A 19782-nucleotide genomic window follows, 5' to 3' on the forward strand; every position below is an offset into this window, starting at 1 on the left:
GAGCTCTAGACACGCCCACCAGGCTGCTCGGGTTTAGCCACGCCCGCCAGACACCTGAGAAGAGTCCTCCCATTAGCTGCAAGTCTAGAGGCCCAGAAATGGCGTAAAAAGTGCAAAATCCCACTGGATCTTCCCCCCCCAAACAGGTTTTTACACTGGTGGTTACAGATGAGTAAATATTTGTCACATAATTTGTCTAATTTTACTAATTAGATGAATATGGTGAAGACTGTGGTGGGAGGAAACTTGTAAGAATCACATGTCCCCCAAATGTGCCACTGGCAAAGACCGCGAAAGTGTTTATTATGTGTTATCCGTACAACATGACTCAAATCGCGATCCGTACACAGCGCGTCTAGTTCTGTACAAACTGTCCCAAGCCGCCTTCCGTACACAGAGCCTCTTTCCGTACAGATTGTCCCACGCCGCATTCCGTACTATACTTTATTTCGTTCATCCGCACAAAACTGTCCCACGTGACCATCCGTACTGTGCTTTATTGCGCTACCCTAGGCTAACATTCTCTTTTCAAACAGCATCTGTTTGGCTGTCATTTTTACGACAGCTGTAAAGGAAGGCGCAGAGATGATGCGCTCCTGCTTTACGGCCGTTTGATTTTTCAATCTGTTATTGTCTATTCGGGGTCGTCATGGATCCGAATCGGATAATCCAGGCGCTGCGGGGAACCATCGACCCCAAGATGCGGCTGGCGGCCGAGACGGAGCTCAACCAGGTGAGAGAGAGGGTAATGCACCCCCCCAGGCAATAATCACCTGCCCCAAAATGCTGCAATTGACGATGTGCAAGGCAGGAAGAGTCCTCTTCTCATTAGTTTTAGGGGGGGTCTGATGGTCACGGTGAATGTTTCACAATTAGGCAAATAAATGGTCTGACAACTCAAAGTGACAATTATAGAAGAGTTCTGTCCCAGGAGTTGTCAGGACGTCACTGCGCCGGGGGAAATAATCCACACGTCACCCTGACCCCAAACTTCTCTTCTAGTCCTACAAGATCATCAGCTTCGCCCCGACATTACTGCAGATCATTGTGTCTGATGAGGTGGAGTTCCCTGTCCGCCAGGCGGGTGAGTACAGCGAGCGCAGCAGAATGGTGAGCGCAGCTCTGGGGTGTAATGTATGTACACAGTGACTGCACCAGCAGAATAGTGAGTGCAGCTCTGGGGTATAATACAGGAGGTAACTCAGGATCAGTAATGTAATGTATGTACACAGTGACTGCACCAGCAGAATAGTGAGTGCAGCTCTGGGGTATAATACAGGAGGTAACTCAGGATCAGTAATGTAATGTATGTACACAGTGACTGCACCAGCAGAATAGTGAGTGCAGCTCTGGGGTATAATACAGGATGTAACTCAGGATCAGTAATGTAATGTATGTACACAGTGACTGCACCAGCAGAATAGTGAGTGCTGCTCTGGAGTATAATACAGGAGGTAACTCAGGATCAGTAGTGTAATGTATGTACACAGTGACTGCACCAGCAGAATGGTGAGCGCAGCTCTGGGGTGTAATGTATGTTCACAGTGACTGCACCAGCAGAATAGTGAGTGCAGCTCTGGGGTATAATACAGGATATAACTCAGGATCAGTAACGTAATGTATGTACACAGTGACTGCACCAGCAGAATAGTGAGTGCAGCTCTGGAGTATAATACAGGAGGTAACTCAGGATCAGTAGTGTAATGTATGTACACAGTGACTGCACCAGCAGAATAGTGAGTGCAGCTCTGGGGTATAATACAGGAGGTAACTCAGGATCAGTAGTGTAATGTATGTACACAGTGACTGCACCAGCAGAATAGTGAGTGCAGCTCTGGGGTATAATACAGGAGGTAACTCAGGATCAGTAATGTAATGTATGTACACAGTGACTGCACCAGCAGAATAGTGAGTGCAGCTCTGGGGTATAATACAGGAGGTAACTCAGGATCAGTAATGTAATGTATGTACACAGTGACTGCACCAGCAGAATAGTGAGTGCAGCTCTGGAGGATAATACAGGATGTAACTCAGGATCAGTAATGTATGTACACAGTGACTGCACCAGCAGAATAGTGAGTGCAGCTCTGGGGTATAATACAGGAGGTAACTCAGGATCAGTAATGTATGAACACAGTGACTGCACCAGCAGAATAGTGAGTGCAGCTCTGGGGTATAATACAGGAGGTAACTCAGGATCAGTAATGTAATGTATGTACACAGTGACTGCTCCAGCAGAATAGTGAGTGCAGCTCTGGAGTATAATGCAGGAGGTAACTCAGGATCAGTAATGTAATGTATGTACACAGTGACTGCACCAGCAGAATAGTGAGTGCAGCTCTGGGGTATAATACAGGATGTAACTCAGGATCAGTAATGTAATGTATGTACACAGTGACTGCACCAGCAGAATAGTGAGTGCAGCTCTAGGGTATAATACAGGATGTAACTCAGGATCAGTAATGTAATGTATGTACACAGTGACTGCACCAGCAGAATAGTGAGTGCAGCTCTGGAGTATAATACAGGAGGTAACTCAGGATCAGTAATGTAATGTATGTACACAGTGACTGCACCAGCAGAATAGTGAGTGCAGCTCTGGGGTATAATACAGGAGGTAACTCAGGATCAGTAATGTAATGTATGTACACAGTGACTGCACCAGCAGAATAGTGAGTGCAGCTCTGGGGTATAATGCAGGATGTAACTCAGGATCAGTAATGTAATGTATGTACACAGTGACTGCACCAGCAGAATAGTGAGTGCAGCTCTGGAGTATAATACAGGATGTAACTCAGGATCAGTAATGTAATGTATGTACACAGTGACTGCACCAGCAGAATAGTGAGTGCAGCTCTGGAGTATAATACAGGATGTAACTCAGGATCAGTAATGTAATGTATGTACACAGTGACTGCACCAGCAGAATAGTGAGTGCAGCTCTGGGGTATAATACAGGATGTAACTCTGGATCAGTAATGTAATGTATGTACACAGTGACTGCACCAGCAGAATAGTGAGTGCAGCTCTGGGGTATAATACAGGATGTAACTCAGGATCAGTAATGTAATGTATGTACACAGTGACTGCACCAGCAGAATAGTGAGTGCAGCTCTGGGGTATAATACAGGATGTAACTCTGGATCAGTAATGTAATGTATGTACACAGTGACTGCACCAGCAGAATAGTGAGTGCAGCTCTGGGGTATAATACAGCACAGTGATGGTTTTGTATGTGGCGTCATATATTGGCGTCCTCCGCTGGTTCAGCTCTGCTACATCTGTGCTTTCCCTCCTGACGTTGCTCTCTGTTTTCTCGTGCGGCAGCGGCCATCTACCTGAAGAACATGGTGACTCAGTACTGGCCGGACCGGGAGCCCATGGTCGGTGAAATAGTTTTTCCATTCAACATCCATGAGAATGATCGTCAGCAGATCCGGGAGAACATAGTGGAGGGGATCATCCGCTCCCCCGACCTTGTGAGGTGTGGAGGTGCAGGACTCTGGTGCTGTAGCCCCCGACATGGCGGCTTTATCTTGCTCCTCAGGGTAACGGTGTGATGTTCCCGCAGGGCTCAGCTCACGCTCTGCTTACGTGTCATCATTAAGCACGACTTCCCCGGGCGCTGGACCGGAGTGGTGGACAAGATCGGCTTCTACCTGCAGGCAGCGAGTACGGGGGGCTGGATGGGCAGCCTGCTGTGCCTCTACCAGCTGGTGAAGACATACGAGTGAGGAACGGGGGCTGCCGGGGAGTGCGGGGGTGCGCAGGGCGATGACTGAGATTAGGGAGCAACATTGGTCAACAGGAAGAGGGGGGATCGGTGGGTAATGTATTAGGGGAGAGGAGGGATCGGTGAGCAGTGTAGGGGAGAGGAGGGATCGGTGAGCAGTGTTTTGGGGGAGAGGAGGGATCGGTGGGTAATGTATTAGGGGAGAGGAGGGATCGGTGAGTAGTGTATTAGGGGAGAGGAGGGATCGGTGAGTAGTGTATTAGGGGAGAGGAGGGATCGGTGGGTAGTCTATTGGGGGAGAGGAGGGATCGGTGAGCAGTGTATTGGGGGAGAGGGGGGAGAGGAGGGATCGGTGAGCAGTGTATTGGGGGAGAGGAGGGATCGGTGAGCAGTGTATTGGGGAGAGGAGGGATCGGTGAGCAGTGTATTGGGGGAGAGGAGGGATCGGTGAGCAGTGTATTGGGGGAGAGGAGGGATCGGTGAGCAGTGTATTGGGGGAGAGGAGGGATCGGTGAGCAGTGTATTGGGGGAGAGGAGGGATCGGTGAGCAGTGTATTAGGGGAGAGGAGGGATCGGTGAGCAGTGTATTAGGGGAGAGGAGGGATCGGTGAGTAATGTAATGAAGAGTAGGGCTCGGTGGGTAGTAATCTCTGACAACTATCGCATCGTGCCCAGTCGGAGCGGTTGTCAGCTCCTGACCTTCTGCCCTTCCTCCAGGTATAAGAAGGCGGACGAGCGCGCCCCCCTGGTGGCCGCCATGCAGATCTTCTTGCCGCGCCTCCAGCAGCAGATCGTGCAGTTGCTCCCGGACCCCTCGCACTACTCCGTCCTGATGCAGAAGCAGATCCTGAAGATCTTCTACGCCCTGATCCAGGTAGGAGATCACCGCTCGCAGGGAGACCACCTGACGTAGCAGATCCCTGGCGGTCTCCGTCCTCATCCTCCATGACCCGACCTGTCACCGCTCTCGTATCTGTCCGCAGTACACGCTGCCGCTCCAGCTGGTGAACAATCCGACCATGACGCAATGGATGGGAATATTCAGCAGCATCGCTGACCGGGACGTCCCTCCTGTAAGTGCCCTCCTGCTGCCCCTCCTGTCACAGCCCTGTAGCCCCCCACTAGCCAGGAGGAATAACAGAGGAACGGACCTTGGCCAGAGATCTCCACGTCTCTCATTTTGCCTCCTTTTTCTATCAGGAGACCCTGCAGGTGGATGAAGACGACCGTCCGGAGCTGGTGTGGTGGAAGTGTAAGAAGTGGGCGCACCACATCATCACGCGCCTCTTTGAGCGGTAACGGTGGTGATCATTGCATTATAGATAAGCCCCCTAGAAATGAGCCTAATTATTTCCAGCTCTCGGACAACCCCTTTAAGTCGTCAGATTTGACGTGGCGCCCCCTGTAGTGTTTCTCCACTGACTCCGCTTATTCTTTCTCGTCAGATACGGGAGTCCTGGGAGCGTCACCAAGGAATATATCGAGTTCTCCGAATTCTTCCTCAAGACGTACGCGGTCGGGGTCTTGACGGTAACGTGGATCTTCTCAGGATTTTTTACGTATACAGTGGCATGCAAAAGTTTGGGCGCCCCTGGTCAAAATTACTGCTATTATGAACAGTTAAGGAAGCTAAAGACTAAATGATCTCTAAAAGGCCTAAAGTTACAGGTGACACACTTCATTTGTAGTTTAGGTAAAAAAAAAAAATTAGAGGGGTTTTCATCTTTTACATTTTAAAAATTGCAAAAGAGAAAATCGGCTGATACAAAAGTTTGGGCACCCTTGGAGATTTATGTGGTCAGATTACGTGGACCAAGGCTTCAGACCTTAGTTACCCTGTTAGGGTTATGACTTGTTCACTATCATTGTGAGCTGAGCCCAGGTGATGCAAATTTCCCAGCTTTATAAGAACCCAGCCTCGTCTAACCTTGTGCCAAAAACAGCAGCCATGGGATCTTCTAAGCAGCTGCCGAGCACTCTGAAAATTAAAATGGTGGAGGCCCACAATGTAGGAGAAGGCTATAAGAAGATAGAAAAGCGTTTTCATGTTGTCCTTTCCTCAGTTCTAAATGTAATTAAGAGATGGCCGTTACCAGGGATAGTGGAGGTCAAGATAAGGTCTGGAAGACCAAGCAAAATTTCAGTGAGAGCTGCTTGAAGGATTGATAGAAAGGCAAATCAGATCCCCTGCTTGACTGCAAAGATTTCAGAAAGATTTAGCAGACTCTAGAGTTGAGGTACATTGTTCTACTGTTCCGCACAAATATGGCCTTCATGGAAGAGTCATCAGAAGAAAACCTCTCCTGCGTCCTCACCATAAAATTCAGCGTCAGAAGTATGCAAAAGAACATCTAAACAAGCTTGATGCATTTTAGAAACAAGTCCTGTGGACTGATGAGGTTAAAATAGGCCACAATGATCAAAGGTTTGTGGAGAAAAAAGACCACAGAATTTCAGGAAACGAACATCTCGCCCACCATTAAGCATGGGGGAGGATCAATCATGCTTTCAGGTTGTGCTGCAGCCAATGGCACGGGGAACATTTCACGGGTAGAGGGAAGAATGGATTCTATGAAATTTCAACAAATTCTTGATGCAAACATAATACCATTTGTAAAAAAGCTGAAGGTGAGAAGAGGAAGAGGATGGCTGCTACACATGGAGAATGATCCTAAACACACGTCACAATCCAAAATAGACGACCTCAAAAGGCGCAAGATGAAGGTTTTACAATGGCCCTCACAGTCCCCTGATCTGAGCATCATTGATAATCTGTGACTGGACCTCAAAACAGCAGAGGAAAGAAGACGAACAGGAATCTCACAGAAGCGGAGGAATTCTCCAAGGAAAAAAGGAGGAAAATCCCTCAACATAAATTGAAAGACTCTTGTCTGCCTGCAAAAAGTGTTAACAAGCCATGATGCTTGCAAAAGAGGATGTTACTAGGTACTAACCATGCAGCATGCACAAACTTTTCCATCTGCCCATTTGCCTTTTTGTAATTTTTGAATAAAATTAACCTAAAATACAAAGGGAAATGTGTCATCTATAACTTTTGGCCTTCTAGATCATTTCATCTTCAACTTGCTCAACTGTTCACAATAACTAATTTTGACCAGGGGTGCACATACTTTTACATGTCACTGCATGTTTTTGAGTACGAGGAGAATGCTGACCTGTGATGTTACTGCTCTAGGTTCTGCTGAAAGTCTTAGAACTCCACAGACAGAAGCAGTACGTGGCCCCCCGAGTGCTACAGCAAACCCTGAACTACATGAATCTGGGGGTCTCACACGCCGCCACATGGAAGATACTAAAGCCAAACATGCAGGTGATACCCGACCTAGAGATAACACATGAATCACCAGTAAAGAGTCCCAGTATAACCAGTGGCAGGTGGTAACTTCTACTGCACAGATCCTGACTTACATCCCGCTTTATACCCCAGAGCTGCACTCACTATTCTGCTGGTGCAGTCACTGTGTACATACATTACATTACTGATCCTTAGTTACATCCTGTATTATACTCCAGAGCTGCACTCACTCTTCTGCTTTCTTGTAGAGTATTTCGGAGGAGGTGATTTTCCCTCTCATGTGCTATAAGGATGAGGATGAGGACTTGTGGCAGGATGACCCCTATGAATACATCCGCATGAAGTTCGGTAAGTGTTGAGCCCCCTTGTCCTTCCGGTCACATGTCGGCCATTAGTCCATGTCCTGACACGAGCTGTATTTTGTCGCCCCCTGTAGATGTCTTCGAAGATTACGTCTCTCCCGCTACGGCGGCACAGAATTTCCTGTATACGGCCTCCAAGAAGCGGAAGGAGGTGAGACATGACGGCGTCGGATGCTCCGAGGAGTGTAGCTCTGGAGGACTGCTCACTGTGTGTCTCTGCTCCAGGTCCTCCCGAAGATGATGAACTTCTGCTACCAGATCCTCACTGTGTCCTCTGTGGACCCTCGGAAGGTGGACGGTGCACTGCACGTTTTGGGGTCCCTGGCTGACATTTTATTAAAGGTAACTGCTGCCTGGCATCATTTAATGCTACACATAAATCCTTTATCAGCCCCTTTACTGCGCCCTCATAGAGTGATATCGTTATTACATGTGCGGTATAATATATGCATGACCGGATGATTATAATTACTTACAGAAATCTGTGTACAAGGACCAGATGGAGGTCTTCATCCAGAACCACATCTTCCCCCTGTTCATGTCAGAGCTGGGATATATCCGAGCACGGGTAAGTCGCAGGGTTTCTGGGGGCGTCACACTATACACATCAGACACACTAACCCGCCAAACAAGTGTCATTATTCCCTTTTATATATTAACGTACGTGGGCTGTCCTATATGTCGCTCTCCATCTTCTTTATAGCCCCGTGTCATAATCCACGCTTAATATATTACACACTGTCCTATATGTCGCTCTCCATCTTCTTTATAGCCCCGTGTCATAATCCACGCTTAATATATTACACACTGTCCTATATGTCGCTCTCCATCTTCTTTATAGCCCCGTGTCATAATCCACGCTTAATATATTACACACTGTCCTATATGTCGCTCTCCATCTTCTTTATAGCCCCGTGTCATAATCCACGCTTAATATATTACACACTGTCCTATGTCGCTCTCCATCTTCTTTATAGCCCCGTGTCATAATCCACGCTTAATATATTACACACTGTCCTATATGTCGCTCTCCATCTTCTTTATAGCCCCGTGTCATAATCCACGCTTAATATATTACACACTGTCCTATATGTCGCTCTCCATCTTTTTTCTGTCCCACTGTCATTATCCACGCTTAATATATTACACGCTGTCCTATATGTCTCCCTCCATCTTCTTTCTGTCCCACAGTCATTATCGACGCTTAATATATTACACGCTGTCCTATATGTCGCTCTCCATCTTCTTTCTGTCCCACTGTCATTATCCACGCTTAATATATTACACGCTGTCCTATATGTCTCCCTCCATCTTCTTTCTGTCCCACAGTCATTATCGACGCTTAATGTATTACACGCTGTCCTATATGTCGCTCTCCATCTTCTTTCTGTCCCACTGTCATTATCCACGCTTAATATATTACACGCTGTCCTATATGTCTCCCTCCTTCATCTTCCTGTCCCACTGTCATTATCCACTCTTAATATATTACACGCTGTCCTATATGTCTCCCTCCATCTTCTTTCTGTCCCACTGTCATTATCCACGCTTAATATATTACACGCTGTCCTATATGTCACCTTTTTCTTCTGTATGTCCCCATTATATATTACAACTGTCCTATGTTGCCCTCCATTTTCTTTATCTCCCATTATTATTATCCCTCCATTATATATTACACACTGTCCTATGTTGCCCTTTTTCTTCGTCTTATACGTCCCCCTACTTCTTCATCTCCCAGTGTCATTATCCTTCCATAATATATTACACATTGTCCTTTATGTCTCCCACCTTCTTTATCTCCAGTATCATTACCCTACATTATATATTATATGCTGTCCTATGTCTCCCTTCTTTTTCTTTATTTTCACTGTTATCCTCCATTTTATATTACACACTCTGTCCTATGTTGCCCTCCTTCTACTTTATCTGCCAGTATCATTATCCCTCCATTGTAAATTATACGCTGTCCTATATGTCGCCCTCCTTCTTCATCTCCCAATATCATTATCCCTCCATTTATTATATGCTGTCCTGTGTCTCCCTCCTTCTCCTTTATTTCTCTTCTTGTTATCCTTCATTACATATTACACACACTGTCCTATTTCACCCTCCTTCTTCATCTCCCAGTATCACTATTCTCCAGTTTATATTACACACTGTCCTATATGTCACCTATCCTCCTTCTTTATCTCCCAGTATCACTGTCCTCCAGTTTATATTACACACTGTCCTATGTCACCTATCCCACTTCTTTATCTCCCAGTACCACTGTCCCCCAGTTTATATTGCACACTGTCCTATATGTCACCTATCCTCCTTCTTTATCTCCCAGTATCACTGTCCTCCAGTTTGTATTGCACACTGTCCTATATGTCACCTATCCTTCTGCTATATTTCTAGGTGGTTGACCACCTTTAGGGATTTTTTTTTTTTTAATCTCTAAATGCACGTACAGTATTTTGGGCTAAAAATCATTTTAGCTATTGAATTTAATTACATGATTACTATTTTGCATCATTTTGCTTTTACTAACTTTTTTTCCCCAGCATATTGAACTTTAAAAGGGTTGTGCCACGATAAGAAATGCATTTAATATAAGCAGAAAATGTGTAGATGAATTTTTGTCTAATTTACAGCTATTAAAAATTATTACTTCTCCATTAAAAAAAAAACAAAAAAAACCCTTTCATCTTCTGGAATGGGCCCCCTGGCGTTATGTCAGCGAGCTTCATTTGTACATCCCTGTGGCCTCACATGAAAGGTTGGTTGGTTTTTTTTATTTTTTATTTTTTTAACATAGCATAATATTGAATAGCCGTAAATGAGAAAAATGTATTTATTTTCTGGCCTTTTTGTTTAATTAAATTTGTTTTTATGGCAGCCTTTAATATGATGTGTGGCCATAAATCAGCTGAGAGAAATTCAGAAACTTTTCTGTCAGGACGAGCTCACTGACGGGTTCTCAGGGAAAGATGTCGGCCATTTTCTCTTGTCATTGTCGTTTACCTCACACACTGACCAGCGCTTTTATCCGTACTGAGTCTGCAGGGGGAGGAGCATGTGAGCAGATCAGGCCATCTGCCTCCTCCAATAGGAAAACACCTCACGTGGGAAAGCTGCTTTCCTATTGGAGGAGGCTCATGGCCTGATGTGGTCACATGTCCTGTATGGATATAAGTGCTGGTCAGTGTGTGAGGTAATCTGCACTAATGAGACAAAATGGCCGATCTCTTCACCTGACAACCCGTCAGTGAGCTCGTCCTGACAGGAATGTCTGTCATTCTGTCATATTTTTGGCTAAGATGAAGTGTGGTGTCCTTCGAAAAGACCTCCTTGACCTGGGCCGCCCTAGTAGATTGATATGTTATGCACACTGGGTTTGGTGCGCTTGTTAGGCTACTTTCACACTTGCGCCGTTTGGCATCCGTCGCAATGTATCGTTTTGGGGGAAAAACGGATCCTGCAAATGTGCCCGCTGGATGCGTTTTTTTGCCCATAGACTTATATTGCCGACGGATCGTGACGTATGGCCATACGTCGCGTCCGTCGTGTTTTGGCGGACTGTCGGCACGAAAAACCGTTCAAGGGAACGTTTTTTCATACGTTGCGTCCGCCATTTTCTACCGTGCATGCGCGGACGGAACTCCGCCCCCCTCCTCCCCGGACTTCAGAATGGGCAGTGGATGCGTTGAAAAACTGCATCCGCTGCCCACATCGTGCATAATTTTCACAACGTGCGTCGGTACGTCGCGCCGATGCTTAGCGTCGGACCCGTACCGACGCAAGTGCGAAAGAAGCCTTAGTACGCCAGTTTGCTCATATAGTCATTGGGGGAGAGCGGCTCCCGAGGATTGCTGCCCGAGGTGCACCGTGACCCTTTAGTGACTGAACGCCATGCGCATCGGAAACACTTGTGTTCTGTGGCACATTTGCACTACTCTTACTTTGAGCACAGGTCCTTGTACTGAGCCTTCTGGCAACAATGGGAGAATTTTTAATTTCCCAGTAGGGGGTCCGGTCTGTTTTACACTGAGATCACCCACCACTATTTAATTTTTTATTTTTTTTTCACCGTGTGTCACGTTCCTTTTGTGCTCTGGTCTTGTCAGAAGGACTTCTCAGGATCCTGTTCCCTCTCCTGAACGATCTTTGGGGGAGTGTGCGGTCATCTGGTTCCCACCTGCACAACCCCTGGCTCTCCTCTCTCGAAAAGGGCAGGTGACAGTCAATGACTCCCAGTTTTTGCTTGGGTGGGATCTTAGGCAGATGTTGGGAGCAAAATTGGGTCTCCTCTGGCTTCTGCTAGAGGAAGCTACTTGTCCGTCACCCTCGCTGTGGTCTTCTGGCTTGGAGGGATGGGGTAGGGTTTTAGGAGCCCTTACCCTTTAGAGTGGGCTGCGATAGACTGCATCCTTGTAGTTGTTTTGTGTTTTTCGTTTTTTTTTTTTTTTTTTTTTTTTTTTTTTTATGGAATAGTTCACATTTTCAGATCACAATCTCAGGCTTTCAACAAAAAAAAAAAGTTTTTCTTTTTCTGAGCTCCTCTCGGCTGGTTTATGGGCACTGACCACATCAAAGTTGAATGATTCAAGAAAACCAAGAGCCTGTAAGAGCCAAACGGTGCAAAATATTTAATGAAACCCAATTGCAAAAATTATTGTTGCACCAAAATACATGTATTTATGTAAAAAAAAGCCACACAAAATATTGCCCCACAAGGTGGCCAACTTTGTCCTTTATGTGACCCTACTTCTACTCTATAATCCCATGCTCTGACTCTTCTTCAGGGTCTGATCAGCTGTTTGCAGGTCCCACTGGCGACAGGATGTGCACCGAGGACAGCGCCATATACTATATAGTGGCCATTCCTGGGTACTGCAGCTAAAGTCATATTTATGTCAATAAGAGCTTAGGTGCAGTACCAGAGAACGGCCACTACACAGTGTGAGGAGCTATGGTGTTCACCCTGGCAATCAGCTGACCGGTGGGGTGCGGGTGCCGGTGACCCATCCTAGGTACTCCTCTGCTTTCTTGCAGTGCTGTTGGGTGCTCCACTCTTTCAGTACGCTGAAATTTCACAACGAGTTAAACCTCAGGAACGCCGTGGAGCTGGCGAAGAAGAGCCTGCTGGAGGATAAGGAGCTGCCGGTGAAAGTGGAGGCCGCCATCGCCATGCAGACGCTAATAAGCAACCAGGGCGCCGGTAAGTGCTGCCATTGTATGGAGTCAGCCAGGCCCACACCTGAGACCCCCGAAACCAACTCCCTCCGATATCCTCATATCACCCCCTCCCCAGCTAAGGAGCATATGAGGCCGTACATCCGACACGTCATGCAGGAACTTCTCCACGTCGTCCGAGAGACCGAGAACGACGACCTCACCGGTGTCATACAGAAGATGATCTGCGAGTACAGCCAGGAGGTGGCGCCCATCGCCGTCGACATGACCCGCCACCTGGTAAATCGGAGGTTTGGAAGTTTTGGGCTACGAGCGGCGCCATTGGTTGATAGCCGCTGATCTCGTCCTCTTGTTATAAGTCCGACCTCATAGCTGAGGCCACACCAGACTTCAGCGCCTCTATCCGATGCGTTTCTCTTTAAGGCGGAGATCTTTGTGAAAGTTCTGCAGAGCGAGGAATACGAGGAACTGGAAGACAAGACGGTGATGGCGATGGGAATCCTGCACACCATCGACATTGTCCTGACCGTAGTAGAGGATCACAAGGAAGTGAGTAATCGCGTCACCCAGAGGATCGTCAGCGACACCGACCGCTATTATATCGCATAAGGTTCATTGATGGTATTATTCACAGGTGAAGCAGCAACTGGAGGGAATCTGTCTGCAGATAGTGGGACTCGTGCTCCAGAAACACATAATAGGTCTGTATCCAGATCAACACAGACCCGTCACATAGTAATCATCCTACATTATACTCCAGAGCTGCACTCGCTATTCTGCTGGTGCAGTCACTGTGTACATACATTACATTACTGATCCTGAGTGCAGCTCTGGAGTATAATACAGGAGGTAACTCCGATCACTAATGTAATGCATGTACACAGTGACTGCACCAGCAGAATAGTGAGTGCAGCTCTGGGGTATAATACAGGATGTAACTCAGGATCAGTAATGTAATGTATGTCCACAGTGACTGCACCAGCAGAATAGTGAGTGCAGCTCTGGGGTATAATACAGGATGTAACTCAGGATCAGTAATGTACTGTATGTACACAGTGACTGCACCAGCAGAGTAGTGAGTGCAGCTCTGGAGTATAATACAGGATGTAACTCAGGATCAGTAATGTATGTACACAGTGACTGCACCAGCAGAATAGTGAGTGCAGCTCTGGGGTATAATACAGGATGTAACTCAGGATCAGTAATGTAATATATGTACACAGTGACTGCACCAGCAGAATAGTGAGCGCAGCTCTGGAGTATAATACAGGATGTAACTCAGGATCAGTAATGTAATGTATGTACACAGTGACTGCACCAGCAGAATAGTGAGTGCAGCTCTGGAGTATTGTACAGGATGTAACTCAGGATCAGTAATGTAATGTATGTACACAGTGACTGCACCAGCAGAATAGTGAGCGCAGCTCTGGAGTATAATACAGGATGTAACTCAGGATCAGTAATGTAATGTATGTACACAGTGACTGCACCAGCAGAATAGTGAGCGCAGCTCTGGAGTATAATACAGGAGGTAACTCAGGATCAGTAATGTAATGTATGTACACAGTGACTGCACCAGCAGAATAGTGAGCGCAGCTCTGGAGTATAATACAGGAGGTAACTCAGGATCAGTAATGTATGTACACAGTGACTGCACCAGCAGAATAGTGAGCGCAGCTCTGGAGTATAATACGGCTGTGACTCCTGTGGTTTGGGGGTCTGGTATGATCTTGCCTTTTCCTTTGCAGAGTTTTACGAGGAGATCCTGTCCTTGGCTTACAGTCTCACCAATCAGGCCATTTCCCCGCAGATGTGGCAGCTCCTCGGGATCCTCTTTGAAGTCTTCCAGAGGGACTGCTACGAGTATTTCACAGGTTCGGACTCTGTGTCTTCGTGCGTCTCAGCTCCTTCATGTTTTCCCGCTGATCCCGGCGCCGCTCCCGTAGACTTAGCGCCTCATGTTCTCTCTTGGCTGCAGATATGATGCCGCTGCTGCACAACTACATCACTGTAGATACGGAGACGCTGCTGTCCAACCCCAAGCACCTGGAGATTATTTACACCATGTGTAAGAAGGTGAGGCGGGGGCCCCGGGGCGGCCGTACGTGGGCACGTGACCCAGCACCGCGATCAGCGAGGGACCCAATGATTGTATCCCCTGCAGGTGCTGACGGGAGACGCCGGTGAAGACGCCGAGTGTCACGCAGCCAAACTCCTGGAGGTCATCGTCCTGCAGTGTAAAGGAAGAGGGATCGATCAGGTGACGTCTTGTTATTATGTTGAATCCGTATTATTGCGCTTATATTCTTTGCCTCGGGGGACGGACGAGTCGTCATCGTCTCATCAGCATAATAGAAATTTTTTTTTTTCGTTTTTAATTTTTCCTTGGAGTCGGAAACCATCAAAAGTAAAGAATTAAACGTAGGTTCACCTTTTGAAATCCCTGCAACTCCAGAGCTGGCGCTCTCCTGGTCCCCGCCAGTACCGGAAGTGTCAGCTTCTCATTTTACTAGGCCAAGTGTGACGTCACTACATGGCAACACGATTCACGTGTGACGTTACTCCACGGGCCTGCAAGCCTGTAAAGATGTCAGGGATGCCGCAGGTATGAGGAAATTGGCAGGGCTCTGTCTGGTGGCCCTGGACTAGCAACATGTCTGCTGGGCTTGCATCCTGCCAATCGTCAACTCTAATGTTCGCTGCATGACTTTTGAGGCCAGTGATTGGTGGCAGCGGTTATACAACTGATGTATGGGATGCTGTTGGAATTTTTGGCGGGAGTCAACATAAGAATCGCTTAAAAGATTCTTTTAAGGGGTTTCAGAAGATTGAAAGTGCAACATTTTTTTGGGGGGATCCGATCTCTGGGACCCCAAACCTAGCAGAAGTCGAGCTGTTCAGCATGGCGAGCCTGATCGCCCTCGCTCCATTTAGAAGGGTCTGAATCAGACATGGGGATCCCCGGGAGTCCCAGGAATCACGACCTTCAATCCTACAAAACACCTTTCTGTAATTTGGGCTGAGCTGCAATTCCAGACACGGCCACACACACAACGATGGCGTTGTTCCCGGATTTAGCAATTATGTTTTTGTTTTTTCCGGATCTTCTAGAATTATGTAATGATCCGAGGCCAGAAAGGGGGTCACATTCAGTACGGACTCCCCCCTGCAGAATTAGGCGAGGTCTATGATTGGGCCTATGGCGTCTCTCCACTATGACGGACGCTGACCCAGGAGTTGTCACTGTTTTCCCTCAGTGTATCCCGCTCTTCGTGGAGGCGGTCCTGGAGCGTTTAACGCGAGGAGTAAAGTCCAGCGAGCTGCGCACCATGTGCCTCCAGGTGGCCATCGCCTCCCTGTACTATAATCCGGCGCTGCTCCTGAACACCCTGGAGCAGATCCGATTTCCCCACAGCTCGGAGCCGATCACTGCGCAGTTCATCAATCAGTGGGTCAACGACACGGACTGCTTCCTGGGGTAAGTGCTCCCATCCCTGGGGTTCCACAGTGGGGCTCTCGCTCTTCATTGACGTCTATGGGAGTGATGGAGACTGCCGAGCCGTCGACAGGTGGGGGACAGCCTTACATTTTGTGACTTAACCGCCTCACTCACCTGCAGGCTGCATGACCGGAAGATCTGTATAATCGGCCTCAGCATCCTCATGGAGCTCCCCGGTAGACCTGCTGCGGTGAGTGCTGTGGCCTCCGTCATCGTGCCTTCAATTCTCCTGCTGTTCCTCGGACTGAAGCAAGTGCGTGCTCACCGGGACCATCCGGAAAAGCGGACGTCGTCCAGAGCCAACAAAACCGAAACCGAGGAGAACGGTAAATACATCAGAATGAAGGGAACAAGAAATTAGGAAAAATTGGTCATAAGCCTGCAGCATGCTGCTTCGCAGCGCCCATGACCCGCTTCGTGCTGCTTCGCAAGGCCCGTGACCCGCTTCGTGCTGCTTCGCAACGCCCGTGACCCGCTGCGTGCTGCTTCGCAACGCCCGTGACCCGCTGCGTGCTGCTTCGCAACGCCCATGACCCGCTGCGTGCTGCTTCGCAACGCCTGTGACCCGTTGCGTGCTGCTTCGCAAGGCCCATGACCCGCTGCTTTGCAACGCCCGTGACCCGCTACGTGCTGCTTTGCAACGCCCCTGACCCGCTGCGTGCTGCTGCGCAACGCCCATGACCCGCTGCGTGCTGCTTCGCAACGCCCGTGACCCGCTGCGTGCTGCTTCGCAACGCCCGTGACCCGCTGCGTGCTGCTTCGCAACGCCCGTGACCCGCTGCGTGCTGCTTCGCAACGCCCGTGACCCGCTGCGTGCTGCTTCGCATCGCCCGTGACCCGCTGCTTCGCATCGCCCGTGACCCGCTGTGTGCTGCTTCTTAACGCCAATTCTAATATTTCCGTTAGATGAGATCCCGAGTGACGAGGAGGAGTCCAGCGGCCAGGCCATGCAGGAGAATGCCGGAGAGGATGAGGAGGAGGATGACGATGAGGACTGGGACGACGAAGCCTTAGAAGAGACGGCACTGGAGGCGTTCAGCACTCCCCTGGACTGTCATGGGGCCCTGGATGAGTATCAACTCTTCACAGACTCCTTGTTGGGTGAGTTGCCTGCGTTCCTGTGCTGTTTGCATCGTTCAGAACCTCAGAGCAGAAATCCTGAACCGCTCTCACTCACAGGTGTACAGAGCAGAGACCCAGCCTGGTATCACTCCCTGACTGCCTCGCTGAGCAATGACCAGAAGAAGCAGCTGCAGGAGATCTACACGTTGTCGGAGCAGAGGAAGAACGCTGCCGGTGAGTGACCGGAGGCGGCAGGATGAGGCCATGGCTGCCAACAAGAGCTCAGTTATGTCTGGAAATGTCTATGTGTTGGTAAGGGGTGACGAGGAGGATGCCCAATACCCGGAGCCCCTGTACATGTGATGTAGTATAAATGTATGAGGAGGGCTGCGCCTGAGAGCTAACAGGAAGCAGCAGAGTTCTCAGTGCAGTGGTCAAGCATGCTCAGCGTTATCCTCCATTTTACAGCTGCCCTGTTGCTTTTAGCACATTAGAAAGTTGCAGAACCTTTTATTTTAAGGCGATCTGTAACTTCATGATAATTTTTATGCCCAAGATCCACTGATTAATAAAGATCTTGTGGTTTTCTTCCCCCCCCCCCCTCAGTGTCACGGAAGCTCGAACAGCAGCTCTCAACGCAAACGGTCTGCACCTCCCATCGTGTCAGCCAGTGAAGGAGGACGTTACAAGGAACTCTGGGAAATCTGTATTTACATATTTTGTAAATTGTATCGACATGAAGAGATTACTTGCCAAGGTCCGGACTATTCGGACAACAGAGGGTTGTTTTTTTTTTTTCTAGTTTGAAAATTGTGCCACAGATTGAGGACTGCGTGCAGAATGAGATGGGATCCCGGATTCTATGTTTTCTGCACTTTTTACTCATTTCTCATCCAGTATTTGCCACTGATCTTTGATGGACTGAAACAATGCAGCTCTGGCACTTCATAACTGTGATGTGCTGTTGGCCCCGCCCCCGAGGAGCTGGCGAATGGACTAAACTACAAGTCTTTTAAATCTAAATAACTGATGTAAATCTGAAGGCTAGCCTTTAACAGATTCGTCTTTAAATAAAGAAATGTGTTCATATGCAGCTCAAAACCTAAACTGAACTGCGCCAGATCTGTTTCATGCTGCCGTATACACCACCAATGCAGTCAAAATCCATCCTAAACCATAACATTTATACTATTATACATATGGTAATCATAGACTAACAAATACAAGAATATAACTACTATAATACTGCCCCCTATGTACAAGAATATAACTACTATAATACTGCTCCTATGTACAAGAATATAACTACTATAATACTGCTCCTATGTACAAGAATATAACTACTATAATACTGCCCCTATGTACAAGAATATAACTACTATAATACTGCCCCTATATACAAGAATATAACTACTATAATACTGCTCCTATGTACAAGAATATAACTACTATAATACTGCTCCTATGTACAAGAATATAACTGCTATAATACTGCCCCTATGTACAAGAATATAACTGCTATAATACTGCTCCTATGTACAAGAATATAACTACTATAATACTGCCCCTATGTACAAGAATATAACTACTATAATACTGCCCATATGTACAAGAATATAACTACTATAATACTGCTCCTATGTACAAGAATATAACTACTATAATACTGCTCCTATGTACAAGAATATAACTGCTATAATACTGCCCCTATGTACAAGAATATAACTACTATAATACTGTCCCCTATGTACAAGAATATAACTACTATAACACTGCTCCTATGTACAAGAATATAACTACTATAATACTGCTCCTATGTACAAGAATATAACTACTATAATACTGCTCCTATGTACAAGAATATAACTACTATAATACTGCCCCCTATGTACAAGAATATAACTACTATAATACTGCTCCTATGTACAAGAATATAACTACTATAATACTGCCCCCTATGTACAGGAATATAACTACTATAATACTGCTCCTATGTACAAGAATATAACTACTATAATACTGCTCCTATGTACAAGAATATAACTACTATAATACTGCTCCTATGTACAAGAATATAACTACTATAATACTGCCCCTATGGACAAGAATATAACTACTATAATACTGCCTCCTATGTACAAGAATATAACGACTATAATACTGCCCCTATGTACAAGAATATAACTACTATAATACTGCCCCTATGTACAAGAATATAACTACTATAATACTGCCCCTATGTACAAGAATATAACTACTATAATACTGCTCCCTATGTACAAGAATATAACTACTATAATACTGCCCCTATGTACAAGAATATAACTACTATAATACTGCTCCCTATGTACAAGAATATAACTACTATAATACTGCTCCCTATGTACAAGAATATAACTACTATAATACTGCTCCTATGTACAAGAATATAACTACTATAATACTGCTCCCTATGTACAAGAATATAACTACTATAATACTGCTCCCTATGTACAAGAATATAACTAATATAATACTACTCATATGTACAAGAATATAACTACTATAATACTGCTCCTATGTACAAGAATATAACTGCTATAATACTGCCCCTATGTACAAGAATATAACTACTATAATACTGCCCCTA

The 19782-nt window shown here is 46.7% G+C and overlaps 1 protein-coding gene across 1 annotated transcript; it reads left to right on the forward strand.

Moving 5' to 3' along the window:
* The first annotated feature begins 393 nt into the window (after positions 1-393).
* Positions 394-18246, forward strand: IPO8 (importin 8). The gene is made up of 25 exons (XM_077266939.1): positions 394-733; positions 1003-1084; positions 3328-3484; positions 3572-3730; positions 4451-4607; positions 4717-4806; positions 4934-5028; positions 5179-5263; positions 6930-7064; positions 7298-7397; positions 7486-7562; positions 7637-7753; positions 7890-7979; positions 12452-12617; positions 12711-12871; positions 13016-13141; positions 13227-13293; positions 14341-14466; positions 14571-14668; positions 14757-14852; positions 15850-16070; positions 16212-16417; positions 16998-17192; positions 17271-17387; positions 17760-18246. Exons 1-25 carry the CDS (start codon positions 650-652, stop codon positions 17825-17827), a joined length of 3075 nt encoding a protein of 1024 aa, XP_077123054.1. The 5' UTR covers positions 394-649; the 3' UTR covers positions 17828-18246.
* The last annotated feature ends 1536 nt before the right edge of the window (positions 18247-19782 follow it).

Source organism: Ranitomeya variabilis, chromosome 5 (assembly GCF_051348905.1).
Source record: "Ranitomeya variabilis isolate aRanVar5 chromosome 5, aRanVar5.hap1, whole genome shotgun sequence".
Lineage (NCBI taxonomy): Eukaryota > Metazoa > Chordata > Amphibia > Anura > Dendrobatidae > Ranitomeya > Ranitomeya variabilis.

Coding starts and splice junctions, on each gene's coding strand:
- IPO8 (XM_077266939.1), top strand. CDS start 650: ATGGATCCGAATCGGATAATCCAGGCGCTGCGGGGAACCATCGACCCC. Junction 734..1,002: donor CCGAGACGGAGCTCAACCAG/GTGAGAGAGAGG, acceptor CTTCTCTTCTAG/TCCTACAAGATCATCAGCTT. Junction 7,065..7,297: donor TACTAAAGCCAAACATGCAG/GTGATACCCGAC, acceptor GCTTTCTTGTAG/AGTATTTCGGAGGAGGTGAT.